This window comes from Onychomys torridus, chromosome 9, assembly GCF_903995425.1.
Source record: "Onychomys torridus chromosome 9, mOncTor1.1, whole genome shotgun sequence".
Taxonomy (NCBI): domain Eukaryota; kingdom Metazoa; phylum Chordata; class Mammalia; order Rodentia; family Cricetidae; genus Onychomys; species Onychomys torridus.
This window is the reverse complement of record NC_050451.1, coordinates 105,605,448-105,622,438: the sequence shown is the minus strand read 5'-3', so window position 1 is coordinate 105,622,438 and position 16,991 is coordinate 105,605,448. Positions and strand designations below refer to the sequence as shown.

The 16,991-nt window shown below is 40.4% G+C and overlaps 1 protein-coding gene across 2 annotated transcripts in view; it reads right to left on the bottom strand.

Moving 5' to 3' along the window:
• The window catches only part of Gpc6 (glypican 6), a 1,076,942-nt gene that overhangs the window by 109,505 nt on the left and 950,446 nt on the right, over window positions 1-16,991 (bottom strand). For both annotated transcript variants that reach the window (XM_036199808.1, XM_036199809.1), the window contains exon 5: window positions 695-825. In XM_036199808.1, coding sequence (XP_036055701.1) covers window positions 695-825 — 131 coding nt within the window. The remainder of the gene's footprint in view (window positions 1-694; window positions 826-16,991) is intronic.

Genomic DNA, 16,991 nt, shown 5'->3' with positions numbered 1-16,991 from the left:
GATGGAAGGCTATGCTCCAGACCTGGCTGCAGACTGCTCCACTTGGCTCCAGGCAAGCCCTGCTGACGTCCATCTGGATGAGTACAAGCACAAACTTGGAACCTGCTGTTTGTCCCCCACAGCTCCAAACTCAGGCCCTCTGTCTCATATGATTTATGTAACTCTGAAACTTTTTGCCTTATGTGTTCAACTCCTAAAGGAATATTCCCCCTCAAAGGCTCATTAATGTATGTTCTACAGTTGTTTGCAAGGGAAGTCACAGGTGGTGCTTGAGTATTTACTATTGACCATATACACTGTGTGCCTCATCTACACAGGTGACGATATAATTAGAAGTTTTGAGAGGACAGAGTGAAGGTGTACAGAAATTTCAAACATCACACTAGAAAATTCCCCCAAATTGCTCACACATGTGAGAGATTAGCCAGCCATACTTGGGGCTTACTGAAACTTTTAGGCAGCCAAAAATTTTGTCATGATTGAGTAGCTGTGAACTAAAAACTTACTTCCCTTCTCAATGCCATTTTGTTATACATTTTAAATGAAGAAGTAAATTTGTGGTTCAGCAAGAGAAGCTGCTGGCAGTGTATTAGGATTTATAATCCCTACCCACATATCTCATCACTCCATTTTTTCAAGTGACTGCACCTGTACTATATGCACACATTAGGAGACATATTATTAATGGAAATACCTTTGCCGACACCTGCATGCTGTTTTCTTGCATGTTCATGATGGCTTCAGAGATCTTGACGTCTATTGGGTCCATGACTGACTCAATGTTGAACGGCCCTTCCAGTCGCTCTGCTACCAAGAGCATTGCATCTGGTAAAATACAAGCGTGGTACTTATGTTTATATATTATATTATATATAATGTAAATTATATATTACATGTTATCATTACAAGCATTTATTTGAGAACAGGGCCCTCCAGGTTTTTAACTTCCATTCAAACATTTATAGACAAGTAGCTGAAAAAAAATAACCATTCACTCATAAGACTTTATGTATTCAAATAAAATGGGTGACTAAACCTTAAAATCGTAATATACTTTATAGCATTTGAAGACTTAGGATTATTTCACATACATAGAACCATGCCTGTAATATAAGAAAATCAGCCCAAAGGCAGTAAGTTAAACATATGTAATTATCCTACATGAAATGAAAACAATATTTGGTTAGATACAAGCTACATTTTGACAGTGGGTTTTGATCTCCATTATGGATGAACCTGAAATCTCCAGATTATGTTTTACGGGCTTGTGTTTTAGACAATAGGACTTATGGCGGTTTGACTGAGAAACACCCCATAGTCTCAGGCATTTGAACACTTGGTCCCTACTGGGTTGCACTATTTCAGGGAGCTGTGGTGGGTATTGTGTTCCCCCAAAATATTGTGTGTTCCCTGAAATAAACTTATCTGGGGTCAATGAACAGACAGCCACTAGAACAGAGCCAGAAATGGTGGCTAGGAAATGGGTCAGAGCAAGCCATAGCAGAAGCTGGGCGGTGGTGGTACATGCATTTAATCCCAGCACTTGGGAGGCAGAGCTAGCCAGATCTCTGAGTTCAAGGCCACTTGAGAAACTGCTAGGCTTGGTGACACACACCTTTAATCCCAGAAAATCAGCCTTTAATCCCAGGGAGTGATAGCAGAAAGCAGAAAGGTATTTAAGACCTGAGGACCAGGAACTAAGTTAGTGAAGCATTTGGCTGGTTTAGCATTCAGGCTTTGGAGCAGCACAGTTCAGCTGAGATTCATGTGGAGGAGGACTCAGAAGCTTCCATTCTGAGGAAACAGGATCACCTGAAGAACTAGCAAGGTGAGATAGCTGTGGCTTGTTCTGTGTCTCTGATCTTCCAGCATTCACCCCAATAACTGGCCTCAGGTTTGATTTTATAATAACAACTTTTAAGATTCCTGCTACACTGTGGCCTTGCTGGAGAAAATGTATCACTAGGGGTATGGGCTTGGAGAACTCAAGACCTTGCCTTCCTACCAGTTTACTCTCTCTACTTTCCACTAGCTGCTCAAGTTGTGACCTCTCAGCCTCCTGCTGTCATGGCTACTGCTTGTTGCCATGACTCCCTTCCATGATTGACTCCTAGCCCTCTGGAACAGGTAAGCCCAATAAAACTCTTCCTTCTACAAGTTGCTTTTCATTATGTTGTTTTATTATAACTATAGGAAAGAAACTGGTATAGGGCCCCTGCTTGTGGAACTATTTTAAAGGCTATGGAAGATGTAGGGCTTGAGGCCTGGGTGGTGGAAATTGGTGTCTTGGAGGAGTTCTGAGATCTGTGGCTGCTTCTGCTCTTGCCCGAGTTCTCTGCTTATTGTCTTCAGGATGCTCCTGTAGCTATGGACACAGCTGTTCTCACTAGCACGTCTTCCCACCATGATGAATTGAAATCCTCCTGAAACCATGAACTGAGACAATTTCTTTCCCCTCTGTTGCTTCTGTCAAGCACTTGCCCACAGTGATGGGGAAAGAACCTAACACATCTTCTTTGGGAAGATGGGAAGGAGAACACTGAAGTGCTGATTTGTGAACCTGGACAAACAGAAGTCAAGACCCAGCGGAAGCACAGCTGCTATGTGAAGCAATTTTGGATTTTACAAACACAGTCATGTCCTTGCTATCATTCTACCCAAAATGTCTTTCTTTTTATGCTTGTCAATACTCTCTAGAGGGATGAATGACATTTTTCTTATTTGGTTGGGAAATTGAGGCTAACTCTCACACATAGCCTATAGTACCTTCTCAAAAGGTTGCACTATCTGAGGGGTTGTGCTGAATTATTGAGTTGGAAATGGGTAGGGAAGCTGGTAATGATGACACAGGGATATGAGTTATATACTGGGAACCACTCTTCCCCTGTCTCAACTAGCTGGAAGATCACAGGTAAGTGACGGCATTGGAGTGACAGCTGAAAAGATTTAGTGTCTGTGGTGAAGGGGCAGATGTCTAGTCCAGTGTTACCAGACCCTGGCCCAGCTTCCATTTTTGATAGCCAGCACATAATTTTGTAATCCACTTTCTACCCAGGATGTGGAACAGACATTTTTCTGATGGTGGGAATGTGGCTCTGGTGGAAGAGCTAGCCTAGCGCAGCTGAAGAACTAGTTGGTTACATGCGATTTAAAATAGCCATTTCAGGCCAGCAGCAGCCACTGAACTGCACAAGCTAGACTTTTAACTCACACACTCAACAGATCTCAAATTTCTTCAGTTGCTGAAGCTCTTAAAAACGAATCTTAAAAAATTCCCCCTCCCAGAACAATATCCATTTATTAGACAATGCTCACAAAACACAGAAAAGGAAACAAAGAAGACTAATATGCCCATAACCCCACTTCCCAGAACAGCACTGTGAACACTGTGGTAGATGCCCTATTTATTTTTTCTTAGTGCATGAATATTTTAAGCATGCAATGAAATATACTGTGTATATATCATATAATCTGCTTTCTAAATGTAATATATTATTAATGCAAAATGCTGTTTATAGTTAGCTGTTTTACAGTAGTAATGTGAGGAAACCAAATTTTATTTTTACTACATACCCAACCATGTTCAACCCAAGTCTGCCATCAGAACATTTTTGGGGTTATAAAGCAGCTGTGAATTAGACTGGTGAGTAACGTTTTAAGGGGATTTTTTTTTTTTTAATATAAAAGATCTAGAACTGTCTGGAAAGTAAAGACTCATGTTTTTAACGAGCCCCGGGCTCTTTAAAACAGTATTAACTCTTACTGTTATTAACTGTTTTATTTCTGCTAGATCTCATAAGGGAGCCCCACTGTATTCCTTGGGGAACAAGGAAGAGTTGACCCTTCAGGGCAGAATTGGAAGCAGAAAGAGGCTCCTGCCATGTCGCTCAGCTCCAGACGCTAGCCCACATGATCCTTACAGGTGCAGGTGGACCCACACAAATCTGTGCATGAATGGCAGCATGAAAAGAAGCCCTACAGTTTTTTTTTCTGATATTTTTATTAGATAAAACAGATTGACTGTATATGTCATGGATGTTTTAACAAAGCAGATATTTCACAAGACCTTAACAACCTAATTGTCAATTAGATGGAAAATGCATATTATTTCATTATAGTAGGTCACTGTGAAATCCATGTGTTTGAGGAGTAGTCACACGTCTAAAAGCTGCTTGTTACTTTTTTGTCTTTATATCTGCTTTGTGTGCCTAAAAAAAAAAACAAAAAAAAACATCCCTTATCAAAAAACTTTGCAGCAGGTTTTCTGGTGAAGATTGACTACTCTAGACAGTTAGAACCTAAAAGGAAATTCTTATATGGAAATGTATTGGAACTATGGAGAGACTCAACAATGTAAAAAAAGAAGATGATAACTATAGGATATTATTAATTGTGTGCTTCATATGTGCAGTTTCATAAATCATTATACAACAAGTATTGGTCTGTTTCAATATATGTTCCTATCATGAGTAGGTTGGGTTGTAAAAATTAACTTTGCTCATAAAAATGTCTGTAAGGAAAAGGACAAGATTTTGGATTGTATACTAGGTTATATCCTGGAGTCTAAATGACACAGGCTAAAGTCTCCTTAAAAGATTTCTTATGCTCCACCATAAACTTGAGAGGCAGTAAGGGGTGCATGTAGAAGGAGGTAGAGGGAAACATTTATATAAAAAAAGGTTAAGTTTTTATAAGTTTCTTATTCTTCTTGATTGAAGTAAAGCTTCTTTTGTAAACCTGCCCATCAGGGAAGAAGCTGTTGTATTTGTAACATAAACTAGGGAATGTTCTTTGATGATGACAATCCTCCTGTTCCATGTTATGTCAAGATCACAGCTCTTGGTGTACCTGGCTTTACAAACTCAACCACCAACCCACAATGGAAATGTTCATGGTGGGTTGGAAGGATGCTTCAGGGGTTAGTGGTTCTTCTTGCTCTTCCAGAAGACCTGAATTTGGTTCCTAGCACTCAAGACTACCTATAATTCCAGCATCAAGAATCCTGAAACCCTCTTCTGGGGTCTTTGAGTACCCATACATATAGCACACTCTCCTATACCTGCACGCAGGCATGCACGTGTACTCTCTCTCTCTCTCTCTCTCTCTCTCTCTCTCTCTCTCTCTCTCTCTCTCTCTCAGTGACCTCCTATCATGAAGTTTGACTGTTGGCTTTGGAAACATGGTCCTTTGATGAACCATCACAGTAAAACACAAAATTACATGCCTCCCCTACTCAAGGTGTTGGTTCTTCCATTACTAATCTTTATGTCATGCCTTTGCTTTGCTACCCACATTAATGTAAGTATTAATATAAAATACTTAAATAATTTAAAAATGAATATCACTAGTCAGGATGTGATTCTTTTTTCAACAATTTCATGTGTGTATACAATGTATTATGATCACATCAATTTTCTAGTCCTCACATTTAACTTCAGCTGAAACTCTTCCTAGTTCATGTCCTTCTTTTTGAAAATATACGTATGGGTGTTTTGCTTACACATCTTCCTGTGCATTACATGTCTACCTGGTGCCCATGTTTGCCAGAGAGTTCTAGATTCAATGAGAGACCATGTTTCTAATATGAAGGTGGAGAAGGGTAGAGGAAGAGTCCACATGTTGACTTCTAGTCGTCACATGAGCACACATCAGTGAGTGCACCCTCAAGGGCATCCTCACATCACACACACACACACACCCTAAAATTAATTAAACAAAAAATAACTTCAGAAATTCTTATGAATCTAAATATTTGAAGGAAAATTAAATGTGACAAATATGCAGCAATAAATTGAAATATTACATTCCTTTAGCTAAAAATACACAAATGTTCATATTAGTGGACAAATTGAGGACACAAAGTCACACTTATTGTCAACATACATAGGTTTTGATAATAATGGGGCAGGGTTGCAGACATCAAGTACATTTGAGGGGCTGCTAAGCAGTTTTCAAACACAAGGCATTTCATAGGACAGATGAGCCTTGGCCAAAGTTTGCAGTAGATGTCTATACACATGGAAACCAAATGCACATGTACCAGTGTAAGCATCATCACCGCGGCTTTCTTTTTTGTTATAAATATGTGACACATGGAAGGAGGAAGCAGCTATATGAGTCTTTACTCTTCCCTTGGAGCTGTTAACTCTTGCCAGTAAAACAAGGACCGTCAGTGCCACAGCTAATGATCAGCTGACCCTTTTGGTGCATATCTCCTGTGTTGTCCAACTTAGGTATCTCTTTTACAAAGGTTTCTTGCTTATGGAAAATAAAATTTGAATGGATTACCAGTAGCTGTTACTTTAGAGTCAGTTACTGTTGCAAACTGAGAGATGCTCTGTGTTAGCACACAGGGAGTATGCAGCATCTCCTAGCCACCCAAGATGATGATCTGAGCCAGGCAGTAGGTAAGGCTGTACTGTGAGGTCAAGGCATTCTGCTTGAACAAGCAAACCTTTCTGGTTAGGAAAGAAGGCCTTGGAGTCAGTGCATGGGCTTTGGTGTAGCTGGGTGGTAAACTACAGGCAAGTCATTGAACTCACAAGATCCCTTTACTTCCATCTATTATATGGAAATTATGACAAGATACATTAAGTAATCATGGTATGAGCAATGAAGTAAGGCAGAGCTTAAAAAGCAATTAGAATGATACCAGGTATCTCCTTTGCTTTGAAAAAAGCTTAGCTTTTGTGAGTCACTGTCTTCAGTGAGCATAAGTCAGAAGGAGAGGACCATGTAAAGAGACATTTTGGTGACATATTAACAGGAATTGATGTGATCAGTAAGGAAATGCAAGGTACATGGATGACTTTAAGATGCATAGCTGGTACTGCTTTGTGTCAGATAACAGGTGCCTTTTGATGGATGATCTCATTACTGAGAAATACGCAACTGTATTATTTTCTTATACTGTGCCCTTTGTTAATTAAACATGACTACAAAGTTTTTTTTGTTTTTTTTTTTTTAAACACTCATCCTCCCTGGAAGGTGGGATTTGTCAAGTGTCCCCTTAAGTGCAAGTAGGCTCAATGGCTGAAATAGCAAACAGAAGAAATGACACTCCCAGTTTATAGAGCTGGTACCAAGAGACTCTTGTAAGACTCCCCTTCTGAGATTGCTGTGTTAGAGGCTGATGCTGGATGACAGTCCCAGCAGAGCCAAGATTGGCAGCCATTCCTGTCAAATTACCAACATATGAGTAAAGCCATTTTGGACTCCACAGCCCAGCCAGACAGTTGATTACTAAATGCTAACCCCAGTCAACACTACATGGAGCAGAGCAATCAACCAGCCGAGCTGTGCCTGCGTTCCCTACTAGTGACATTCTAACTTCTGATAGTTATATTAAGCTGAGATGTTTTCTAATAACTTATTTTGTGGGAATAGAAAACCAGAGCAAATGACAATACTTATGATACTCAAATGCTTTCCCTGTATTTGATAGGACCTGGCTCTTCAGAACTCTAGTCAGTTAATAGCTAACAGCTGTAACGCTTATAATAAATACTTTGTTTACAAACATTGCTGTAGGTTAAGAAGGCTACAGTTCTATTAAGGGACTATCTAGAATGTTCCAGGTGCCACTGGAGGCCAGCTGGCCATGGATTAGAAACTGTGTCTCCCTTGAGGCCTGCCAGGACAGGAAAGAAGCATCGGCTTAGAAGGAGGAAGCCATTTTGTTTTGTATCTGGGTAATGACTCATTGAGAATAAAGGTTTTGATCCAGGGAGTGGAATGTCATCGCTTATGAACTTGAACTACAAGCCTTACTATAGGGCCTCCTGGAGTTGTGTGCTCTGTCAAGGACTTTGTTTGCATGATTGGACATAAATTTTTAAAGAGAGGGTGGGGATCAGAGGTGGTTTGTTGAATGCCACTGATCTGAAGGTGTGCAGTAAAGATTTTCAAAATGTCTGGGAACAGAGGAGAAAGTCTTTCTTTTAAATGGGACGTGATTAAGTAGCTATGGGGCAGGAATATTTCAATAATTGAAAAATCCGGGTTGGACAGACAGCAAAAAAGGGAAAGGCACTTGCTGCAAAGCCAGACGACCTGAATTTCGTTCCTAGGACCTGCAGAGTAGGAGAGAACCAACTCTCACAAGTCATCCTCTGACATCTACATGTGGCACACAGGTGAATAAATAAATGCAATAAAAACTGAAAAACTGAAAATTCAACCCAGTAGGCTTATCTTAATCTACTAAATAAAATTGTCAGATACTTTCCCTGTATTTGATTGTAACCAAATCTTCAGAATTATAGTCCAATGGTATTAAACAAATTGGCATTTATGTTGTTCCCTTGTTTATATTGTAAGCAGCTATCTGATAACCAAAGATTGTGAGAGCTGAGAAGTCCTCACCTTTGTGTGTGTGTGTGTTTGTTTATTAATAATAAAATAAAACAAAACCCAACACATTGGAAATGGGCAAAAAAATAAAAATAAAAAATATAAAACAAACAAACAAACAAACAAAAACAAAATAGGAAAAGAGCCTAAGAAAAGGCACAGGAAACAGAGGCCCACTTGTTCACACACCCAGGAATCCCATCCTGTCTGATTTTTTTTTTTTTTGTGGCAAAAAGGAATGTCAGTGTCACCACAGATTGGTAGCAGCACCAACCAATGCTGCCTTCAAAGAGCTTAGCATTTCTTGACCTCCCCAAGGTGACACACACAATTTTCTTCCATTTGTAAGAAAAATGAATTAAGACAAGGAACCATTTTAAAGATTTCATGAGCTCATGTAAATTTACCCTTGAAAATGAAATTAACAGTCCAGTATTTTTATTGTTTCCCAAGAATCCCATAGAGCTCCTTGCTTAGAAGCCATGTTTGGCCCTCTCTCATCCATGGCACTCCTGTTTTAGCTGAGCTAAGGTCTTTGCCCACTGAGGAGCATATGAAATCATCGGGAGCAAATCAAATAATTTTAAACCCTGGTTAAGTTCATTCATGGGTACCCAGTTAGCCATTATTTTTCATAAAAGCAAAAGGAAAAAGCAGATTCCTTGTTTTCATGTGGGCTGATACATGCCTCAGGCACAGATGTAATTAGGGCTCCACTTTGTACTGCAGTGTGCAGGAGACAGATATACTGAGTATACATGTCCTTCGCCTTCAACCACATTGATTAATTAAAATGCCCCTGAGGCCTGGGGTGGGGTGAGTTTTCAGGTGAGGCCTGGAAACACAGGAGGACTCCTAGAGACTGAAGCAAAGCAGGGGACAGGACTCAGATAACCAGGCAAGAGGGCAAACTTGAGAGCAGAGCCTGAAGCTTGCATGTAGGAAGAATGTTCATACCCTTTGTAGAGACTATATCCATATCTATATCTCTCTATATGTATATCATACAATTACTGTTTTCATGTTTTAAATCAGAGCCATCTCGCTGCTGTCTCATCTCTCCTCTTCTGACATCACCAGTGGCCATACCCTTCTCTGTAGGCATACAGTAGTACACCAGCACCTGCCCATCCAACTTATCAGCCTCGCCTGATGTCCCCACTGGTGCAGTTGCCCCTAAAGAGACTCCCCAACCCTGCCCTCAGTGTTTAGTCAGAACTCTTGAAATGACATTGATATTGTCACTGAATTTATGTCTACAACTCAGCATATCCTGAAACCACTGAAAGACACATTTTCCTAATTCATCCACTTGCTCAACCACTTCCCACATTCAAGTTTAAAAAGAAATGCACAACCAGACTCCACTGCTGGTATCCGAGTCACCTCCCACACCTCAGCATTGTCCCAGGGGCCCATGAAGTAAGCAATGCTGACATCAATGTCCTTGTATATATGTTTGCAAGTCAGTGTCATCAATGACCTTGTATACAAATCACTGAACATGTGTGCAAGTCACTCTGGTGCATGGAGCCTTAGAAGCAGGTCAAAGCTAGAAGCACCTGCAATTCTGGCCAGCATGTAGAAGTGGTACCCTTGTTCCGGCTGGGAGCACATGCAATTCTGACAGTGGCTAGCTTGTAGAATGTGTATCCATGTTCTGGCTGGCTGTGCGTGGTGTCCTCTACTCTCAGACTTTGAGATTTGTGAAGCGCAAATATTTGCAGCTTTGCTAATCATTGCTAATCATTGCATGGCTTTGTTGTCCTCTTCAGCAGTCTGCAACATGCATACTACCAATTTTTGTTCTGCATTCTTCATAGTCGTCATCTAGTTATTTTTCTTTTTCTGTTTCTGAGATTTGCCTATTGATATAAAGAACTTTATTTTTTAAGAAGTAAAAAAAAACAAAAAAAACACAAAAACCTGACCCTTTCTGATAGAATCCTTCACTTTTTCTCTAGTTTTTTTTTTTTTTTTTTTTTTACTTCAATTACTATTGTCTTGGCTAAGCAAATATTTTGTTTTTGTATACTCAAATTTGTCGATCATTAACATTTTTTCTGGTCTCTGCCACACTTTACACATCTTTTCACCATTTGAAGTTCACCTCCATGGGGTAATTTTACTCCATGTACTTTCTTTTGTCCATTGCTCATCTTATTGTGCTGAATAGAGTATATGTAGCTTCCCCACTTCTCTCATACTCAATGCTCCTTCTTTCTAGAACACTCTCTTGGAGACACTGACACAGTATACCATCCTACTCTCTGTAGGCTTCTATCAAGTGCAACTTCTCCAAGGAGCTTCTTTGAACTCTACAAGACCCAGTTGTTCTTACCTTGCTTGTGTTCTATGCTGACTAATGCCTGTCTGTGTCGTCACATGCTTATCTGTTATTCCATCTTTTTTCTTTACCATGATATCTTCAAAAAGGCAGGGCTTTCATAGCCTTTTGTTTTATTTGCTTAGCTCTTAAAACATAGTGCGTGTATGTGCTCATGCACTGTGTGTGTGTGTGTGTGTGTGTGTGTGTGTGTGTGTGTGTGTATTTTGAGAGGAGGAGGTGTTGAGCCATGGACATGAGTGAAAGCCAGAGGATATCTTTATGAAGTCAGCTCTCTTCTTCCACCTTATTGTGGCTTCTGTGGATCAAACTCAGGTTGCCACAATTGATTTTGGTGCATAGATTTAGAGGGTTTCAGTGATTTTGGTGCATAAATTTAGAGGGTTTCAGTCCATTGTGGTGGGGAAGGCCTAGCAGAGGGGCTCAGTTCATGGCAGTGGGAGTGTGTGGCAGAGGCTGCTCACACCATGGCACGTCAGGAATTGGAGAGCACTACAGGAAATAGGAATAGGGTCCATCCTTCACAAGTTTGCCTATAGCAGCCTGTTCCATGAAGCTTCCACTATCCTCCAGGAGAACACTACCAACTGGGGAGCGATTTTTAAAACATGAGTCTTTGGGGGACTTTTCAGACCCAAACCGTGATGAGACATGGGGTCATCTGTCATCTGTTTTGTTTACTGTCCCCAAACCCTACAACAGTGTATTCAGCTGTCACTGTCTGTGGGTTTTACAGTCATAGATCTACCCCACCACAGGTGGAAACTTATTTTTTTTTAATTTGCATCTTCTTCCACATGTGCAGACTATCTTCCCTTCTCATTACTTGCTAAGTGATACAGTGTAACAACTATTTGCATAACATTTACATTGGATTGGATATTGTAAGTAAATTAGAGGTGGTTTACAGTGGAAGGGAGGGCGTTTGTAGGTTACATGCAAATGTTTATGTTTCCATAAGGGCCTTGAGCACCTACAGAGTCTGGCATCTATGGGGGCCTGGAATCTGTCCCTATGAATACAGGGACGTGATGATGCTTGGAGTCTGAGACATGTTCAGTGAACATTTGTTAAGTGAGTAATGGTAGAAATTTTCAAAATATATATATTTTCTTCTATAAACCTAATAAAAGCTTTCTACCCACCTAAAACTTCCCTTCCATACTCCCCTCCTATGTGTAGAGCCACAAATACCTGTGAAATTTTATTAGCAGTGACTGTAGGATAAATGGACCCTGGGTGGCTTTTGACATGTTCTAACATAGATGAACAGTTTGGGTGGGAACTTAAAATCGTATTGTACTTTTTTTTATTAGGTGGAAATAACTTTTTAGTTCTTTGAGCTGGAAATGAAAAAGCTGTGCTGGTTTTGTTTCTGTTGAAGGTTATTGCTAGGTTAACTCACTACCCCTCCTGAAGAATGTGGATATTTTTGGCTGGGTCAAGGAAGTTTGTTTCCGCTGCTTTTCAAGACTCCATGTTAGCCACTAACTTTCAAAATAAATTCTGCAATGAATGTCAGGTCTGTTTCTTCCTTGTAATTTGTCTGCAGTCAGTAAACAGCAAATTGGCAATATTCCTTATCCTACTTTGCCAATCCAGCACCATAAAAATGCCTTGAGGAAGGATCAGACCCTGACAGAAGTTGGGTTTAAGACTAAAGAAACCGTAGGACCACAAAGGGAGGTAAACAATCAAGACTAGGCGAGAACCAGCTAAATACAATTTAGAGCACTGCCCAGATAATCAGATTCAACAACAACAACAAGAAGCCAGGGAGCACCCCAGAAACATTACAATAACTAAAGAACTCAAGCCAAAGAGAGATTTTAATGAAAATAACTATTTACTTTGAAACCAAATTCATGAGGAAAGAACAAATATAAAATCTAATTTAATATGAGGCCAGCACAAACAAGAGGCTTGTTTTGCTTTGACACTGAAAAAGAAAATGCAAATCATGGGAGGGAATAATTCACCAGTTGTCCTTACACTGTGCAAAAATTAGAATCCACAGGACCCTTTTCCAGGCAGTTTCTTTTCAGGAGAATGATACATTCTATTTCATAAAGATATAATATATTCATGTAAGCACTATATCACTGCTATTTTATACTTTTGAAGCATTTAGTTACATCATAAGACACAAAGAATAGGACTTGTAAATCACTAACTTGATGGGCATCAAAGTATATGCTCCGAACTCTGACTCTTTATTTAAATTTTTAGAACTTACTTTTCATATGAATAAGTTGTTATGTAATTTGAAGCTTGAACTGTCAAAATACTTCCCAGCAACCCACCAGTTTCTGCTTGGAAGTGGAATCACAGACCTTAAGGGGTACATATCTCCCTGAGAGAAGAACCGTCTATCTGGATGTTTCTTGAGCTCCAGTGGACCCATTTAGACCAAGCAATTGGTTTATTGGTCGGTAAACAAGAATTCAAAGAAGGAAGCAACTCATTTGATGGAAACAGTGGAGCTGGAACCAACAAGCTGGCCCTTCTCACTTCATTTTCCAATGCCCTTGGACACTGCTTAGTACTGCCCAGAGTTTCATTTACTGACTGCATTCTAAGGGCGTTACTATTTTAAAAGGCAAATGGGAAGAGAAAGTATAAAGAGATGGATGACACTTTTATCCCAGTAAAGCTTACACAAACAGACACACACACACACACACACACACACACACACACACACACACACATTTTTAAATTGATTTCTGCTTAAGCTTTCCTTGGTGACAGAGGCATTACCACAAGGGCATCATGATCCAGTATTGTCCTTGGTATGTTACCTCAACACTCCCATTGCTGCTCAAGCCTCTTAACCTTGTGTGGCACCCTTGAGCTTCTCTGTGTCCTTGGTACCTTGGGTGGGTTCTACAGTGTGTCGGGGAGGTAGTCATGTGGGGGGAGGTGTGATTCTAAGATGTGTGTGAGACCAGAGGCTAGATGTGACCAGTCACAGGCTTTGTGATTCTGGGCAACTTCTTATTCTCCATGGGCTTTGGGATACTTCCCTGTTCCCTTTCATGAGGATGCCCCCTGCTCCACCGTGGTGGTGATTTAGTGCAGCACTGGCATGGAATGCAGAAAGTGATTGTGAGACTATGATTGTTACAGTCTTTTGAGCCATTCTTTGTTTTAGTAAGACAAGGTTTCACTTGGTAGCCCAGGATGGCCTGGAATTCTTAGCAATCTTTTTGCCTGAGGCTTTCATTTTAAAAATTCATTAAAATTACATTTATCCATTCACTACATGTATGTATGCCTGTTTGTACCATGACATGGTATGGGGATCAGAAGAGCGCTTTGGGGGATTTCTTCTCCTACCATGGAGATTCTGAGTACCAAATACAGATCATGACACATGGCAACATGAATAAGTCTACTGGGAGAGTTACTAGCTGGTTTTCCCAGTTTGTTGTTGTTGTTGTTTTTTTTTTTTTTTGAAACAAAGTCTCACTCTGTTTCCTAGTTATGACCAGAACTCAGGATATTGGCCAGCCTTGCCTCAAACTCACACCAATACCCGTGCCTCAGCCTCCTGAGTGCTGGATAACACATGAGCGCCACCATAACTAGGCTGACTATTAAATCTGTGTGGGCAGAATTCCTTTTCCCTTTTTGATTTTCAACTGAGTTAACTTGGAAGGTTGGAGTTCACTGACATTTCTGAAGTCACAAGACCTTACTGCAAGAGACAGTAATGCCTTTGTGTTGTAGACAACAATGCCACATCACAGAGACTCTGGAGGCCTCCTCAGCCCAACATGAGCAGCTGTGCCAGTGGCTGACTCTGTCTCTTAGCCCTTCACCTCCTACACACTGCCCCTTTTTCTGTCTTCTTCATCTGCCACTAGGAAAAAGGACCAGTTCAAACATTTCCAAGTGTCACCAAAGTACAAAAGTCTCTACTTTCTGCCTGCATATCACATTTACACCATTCCTCTCTTTGTCCTTCCATTGCCCCAATAAAGCAGACCAGCCCAAGAGGCCATTTGATCCTGAAGTACACATACTTGCAGCCTGCACAGGAACCAACCACAAATCTCTCCCAGAACCTATAAGAAATACATAAATGAAAAGTCAGGTGTGCTGTCAGAATCCCCACTGGGTACAAACAGAGTGATTAGTGGGCGACTGAGGAAGCCCCGGGAACCCTTCCTCCTGCTTGTGTGTGCTTGCATTATTAAAGAAATAGATTATTTTTTATTATTTTGTTGCTTAGTGCCACTTGAACCAAAATGAAAAATATTTTTAAATGGCTTTATGTCCTGTATCCATGGGTCACTAGACCCAGAAGAAAGTGCTGGGTGGTTTAAAAACAGTGAGAACACACAAACAAACAAACAAAAACTCTGAGCCAAACTCATTTTGTGAGGTTGTGACTTCATCTCAGATTCACTGTGTGAAATGACAAGATGGCTTTCGCTACTTCCTGAGTTATAACTCTGCTTTACAGTTGTCTTCACACATTCCCCATGGAGACAAAGGTGTTCCAATCAGGCGAGTGGAAGCGGGGAGGAGACGGAGAGGCAGGCAGAGGAGCACAAAGGCAGTGAGTGGGTGCAGGTGTGGCATTTTCAAGGGGCCTCGGGATGCCCTACTAGTTCTAGGTTGTAGAGATTCACTTTATTTTTCCAACAGAACAGCAGAAGAAGCAGCAGCCATTATTTCCCTCCATGGCTGTGGAAACTAAAAGCCTGGAGGTGAAATAACTTGTCTACAGTGTTATGGCTGTACATTGTTAGGATGGGCCCTGTTCGGGACAGGCAAGCAGTACCCTGAATTAAACCAGTGAATTGTCTGGATCTGTTATTTTAGTGTAGGAGAACTTCTTGAGTCTCAGGGGTGTGTGTGTGTGTGTGTGTGTGTGTGTGTGTGTGTGTGTGTGTGTGTTTAATCAGGGTGAGTTAGGGGAACTGCTGCCTGCTCTAGGAAATTATATATCTCACGGTCTGGGCATAATGGCACACACCTGCCATTCCAAGACTAGAGAGAGGCAGAAAAGGATCATAAACTTAAGGCCAGTTTAGCCTATATAGTGAGACCCTATAACTGAAAATATAGAACAAAAATGTACATCTTTGGCCATGCTCCTTTATCAGCAAACAAATATGTCTGGGAGCTTAGGCCAGCAGCCTTTGCATTGTGTATGATATGGACCTAGTCTTTCTAACTTCTTTTACTGCTCAGAATCTCCCAGACTGACTGTTAGCAAGTAGCTTTGGTGATGATGGAAGTGGAGTACAGCTTTGGTGATGATGGAAATGGAGTGTCGCATTCTGGATTTTGAAGGTGCTTATGACCAGGGCAAGGGACTAATGGGTGACGCACGCTACAGTATGGAAGGTAACTTCATATAACTGCTTTCTTACGAGATTACTTTTTAGATTCAAAATGTTTTGTAACTTTTTTTTTTTGCAATACAAAAAGGAAAAAGGTAGTCAAAGAAGAGAATAAAATATTATCTGTCATTTATCAGGACAAAAATGAACATAAGGGAATATTTTGTGCTACCCCTTTCTAGCTATTAATTCTAATGTGCATACATGAAGCTCCAGTCACACAAGCAGAGTTAACCATTTATTTCCAGTGCAACTGGACATGTTAGGTTCCCTGCTCACTCTGTGACATCTTTTTACCAGCTGTGACATTCCAGGCCATTGGTGTGTCATAGTTGATCAGTTTTAGAATTTGTAATTACGTGTTCATTTACCCATTTTGTGTGCATTTGTAGGAGAACGTGCTATGCTATGCGCGGGGAAGAGGGGACAGGGGGCTGAAGTGAAGAAGGGGATGTTTCCATCCATTGTGTGAGTCCCAAGGATCAGACTCAGGTTATCAGGGTTGACAGCAGGATCCTTTATCCACCAAGCTATCTTGCAGGCACATCATTGTTTTATTGATGCTTTTTAGATTCATAGATATGAACCAGTATAAAAGATTCTTCCTATCTCTGATCTGTCTCTATTCGTGATTATCTACTTAAGATAGATTCCTTTACATTTCATAATTTATTCATTTAAGAACTAAGTATAGTAAGTGCTCATTTTTATTAATAAACAGGAAAGGTTCAAACTTACATTTTATATGGAATTTTAATAGGGATAGAAATGAAGGTAAAAGAACATATCTGGGACTCTGTCCTTTAATAGACTTACATTTATAAGGCAGCTGTTTCAGTAGACCTTCCATATTTCATTGAAAACTTAGAAATGGAAACAAATTAGTTCCTTGTGTTTAAATGTTACAAGCTCTGGTGCTCAGACCCAGACTTAGG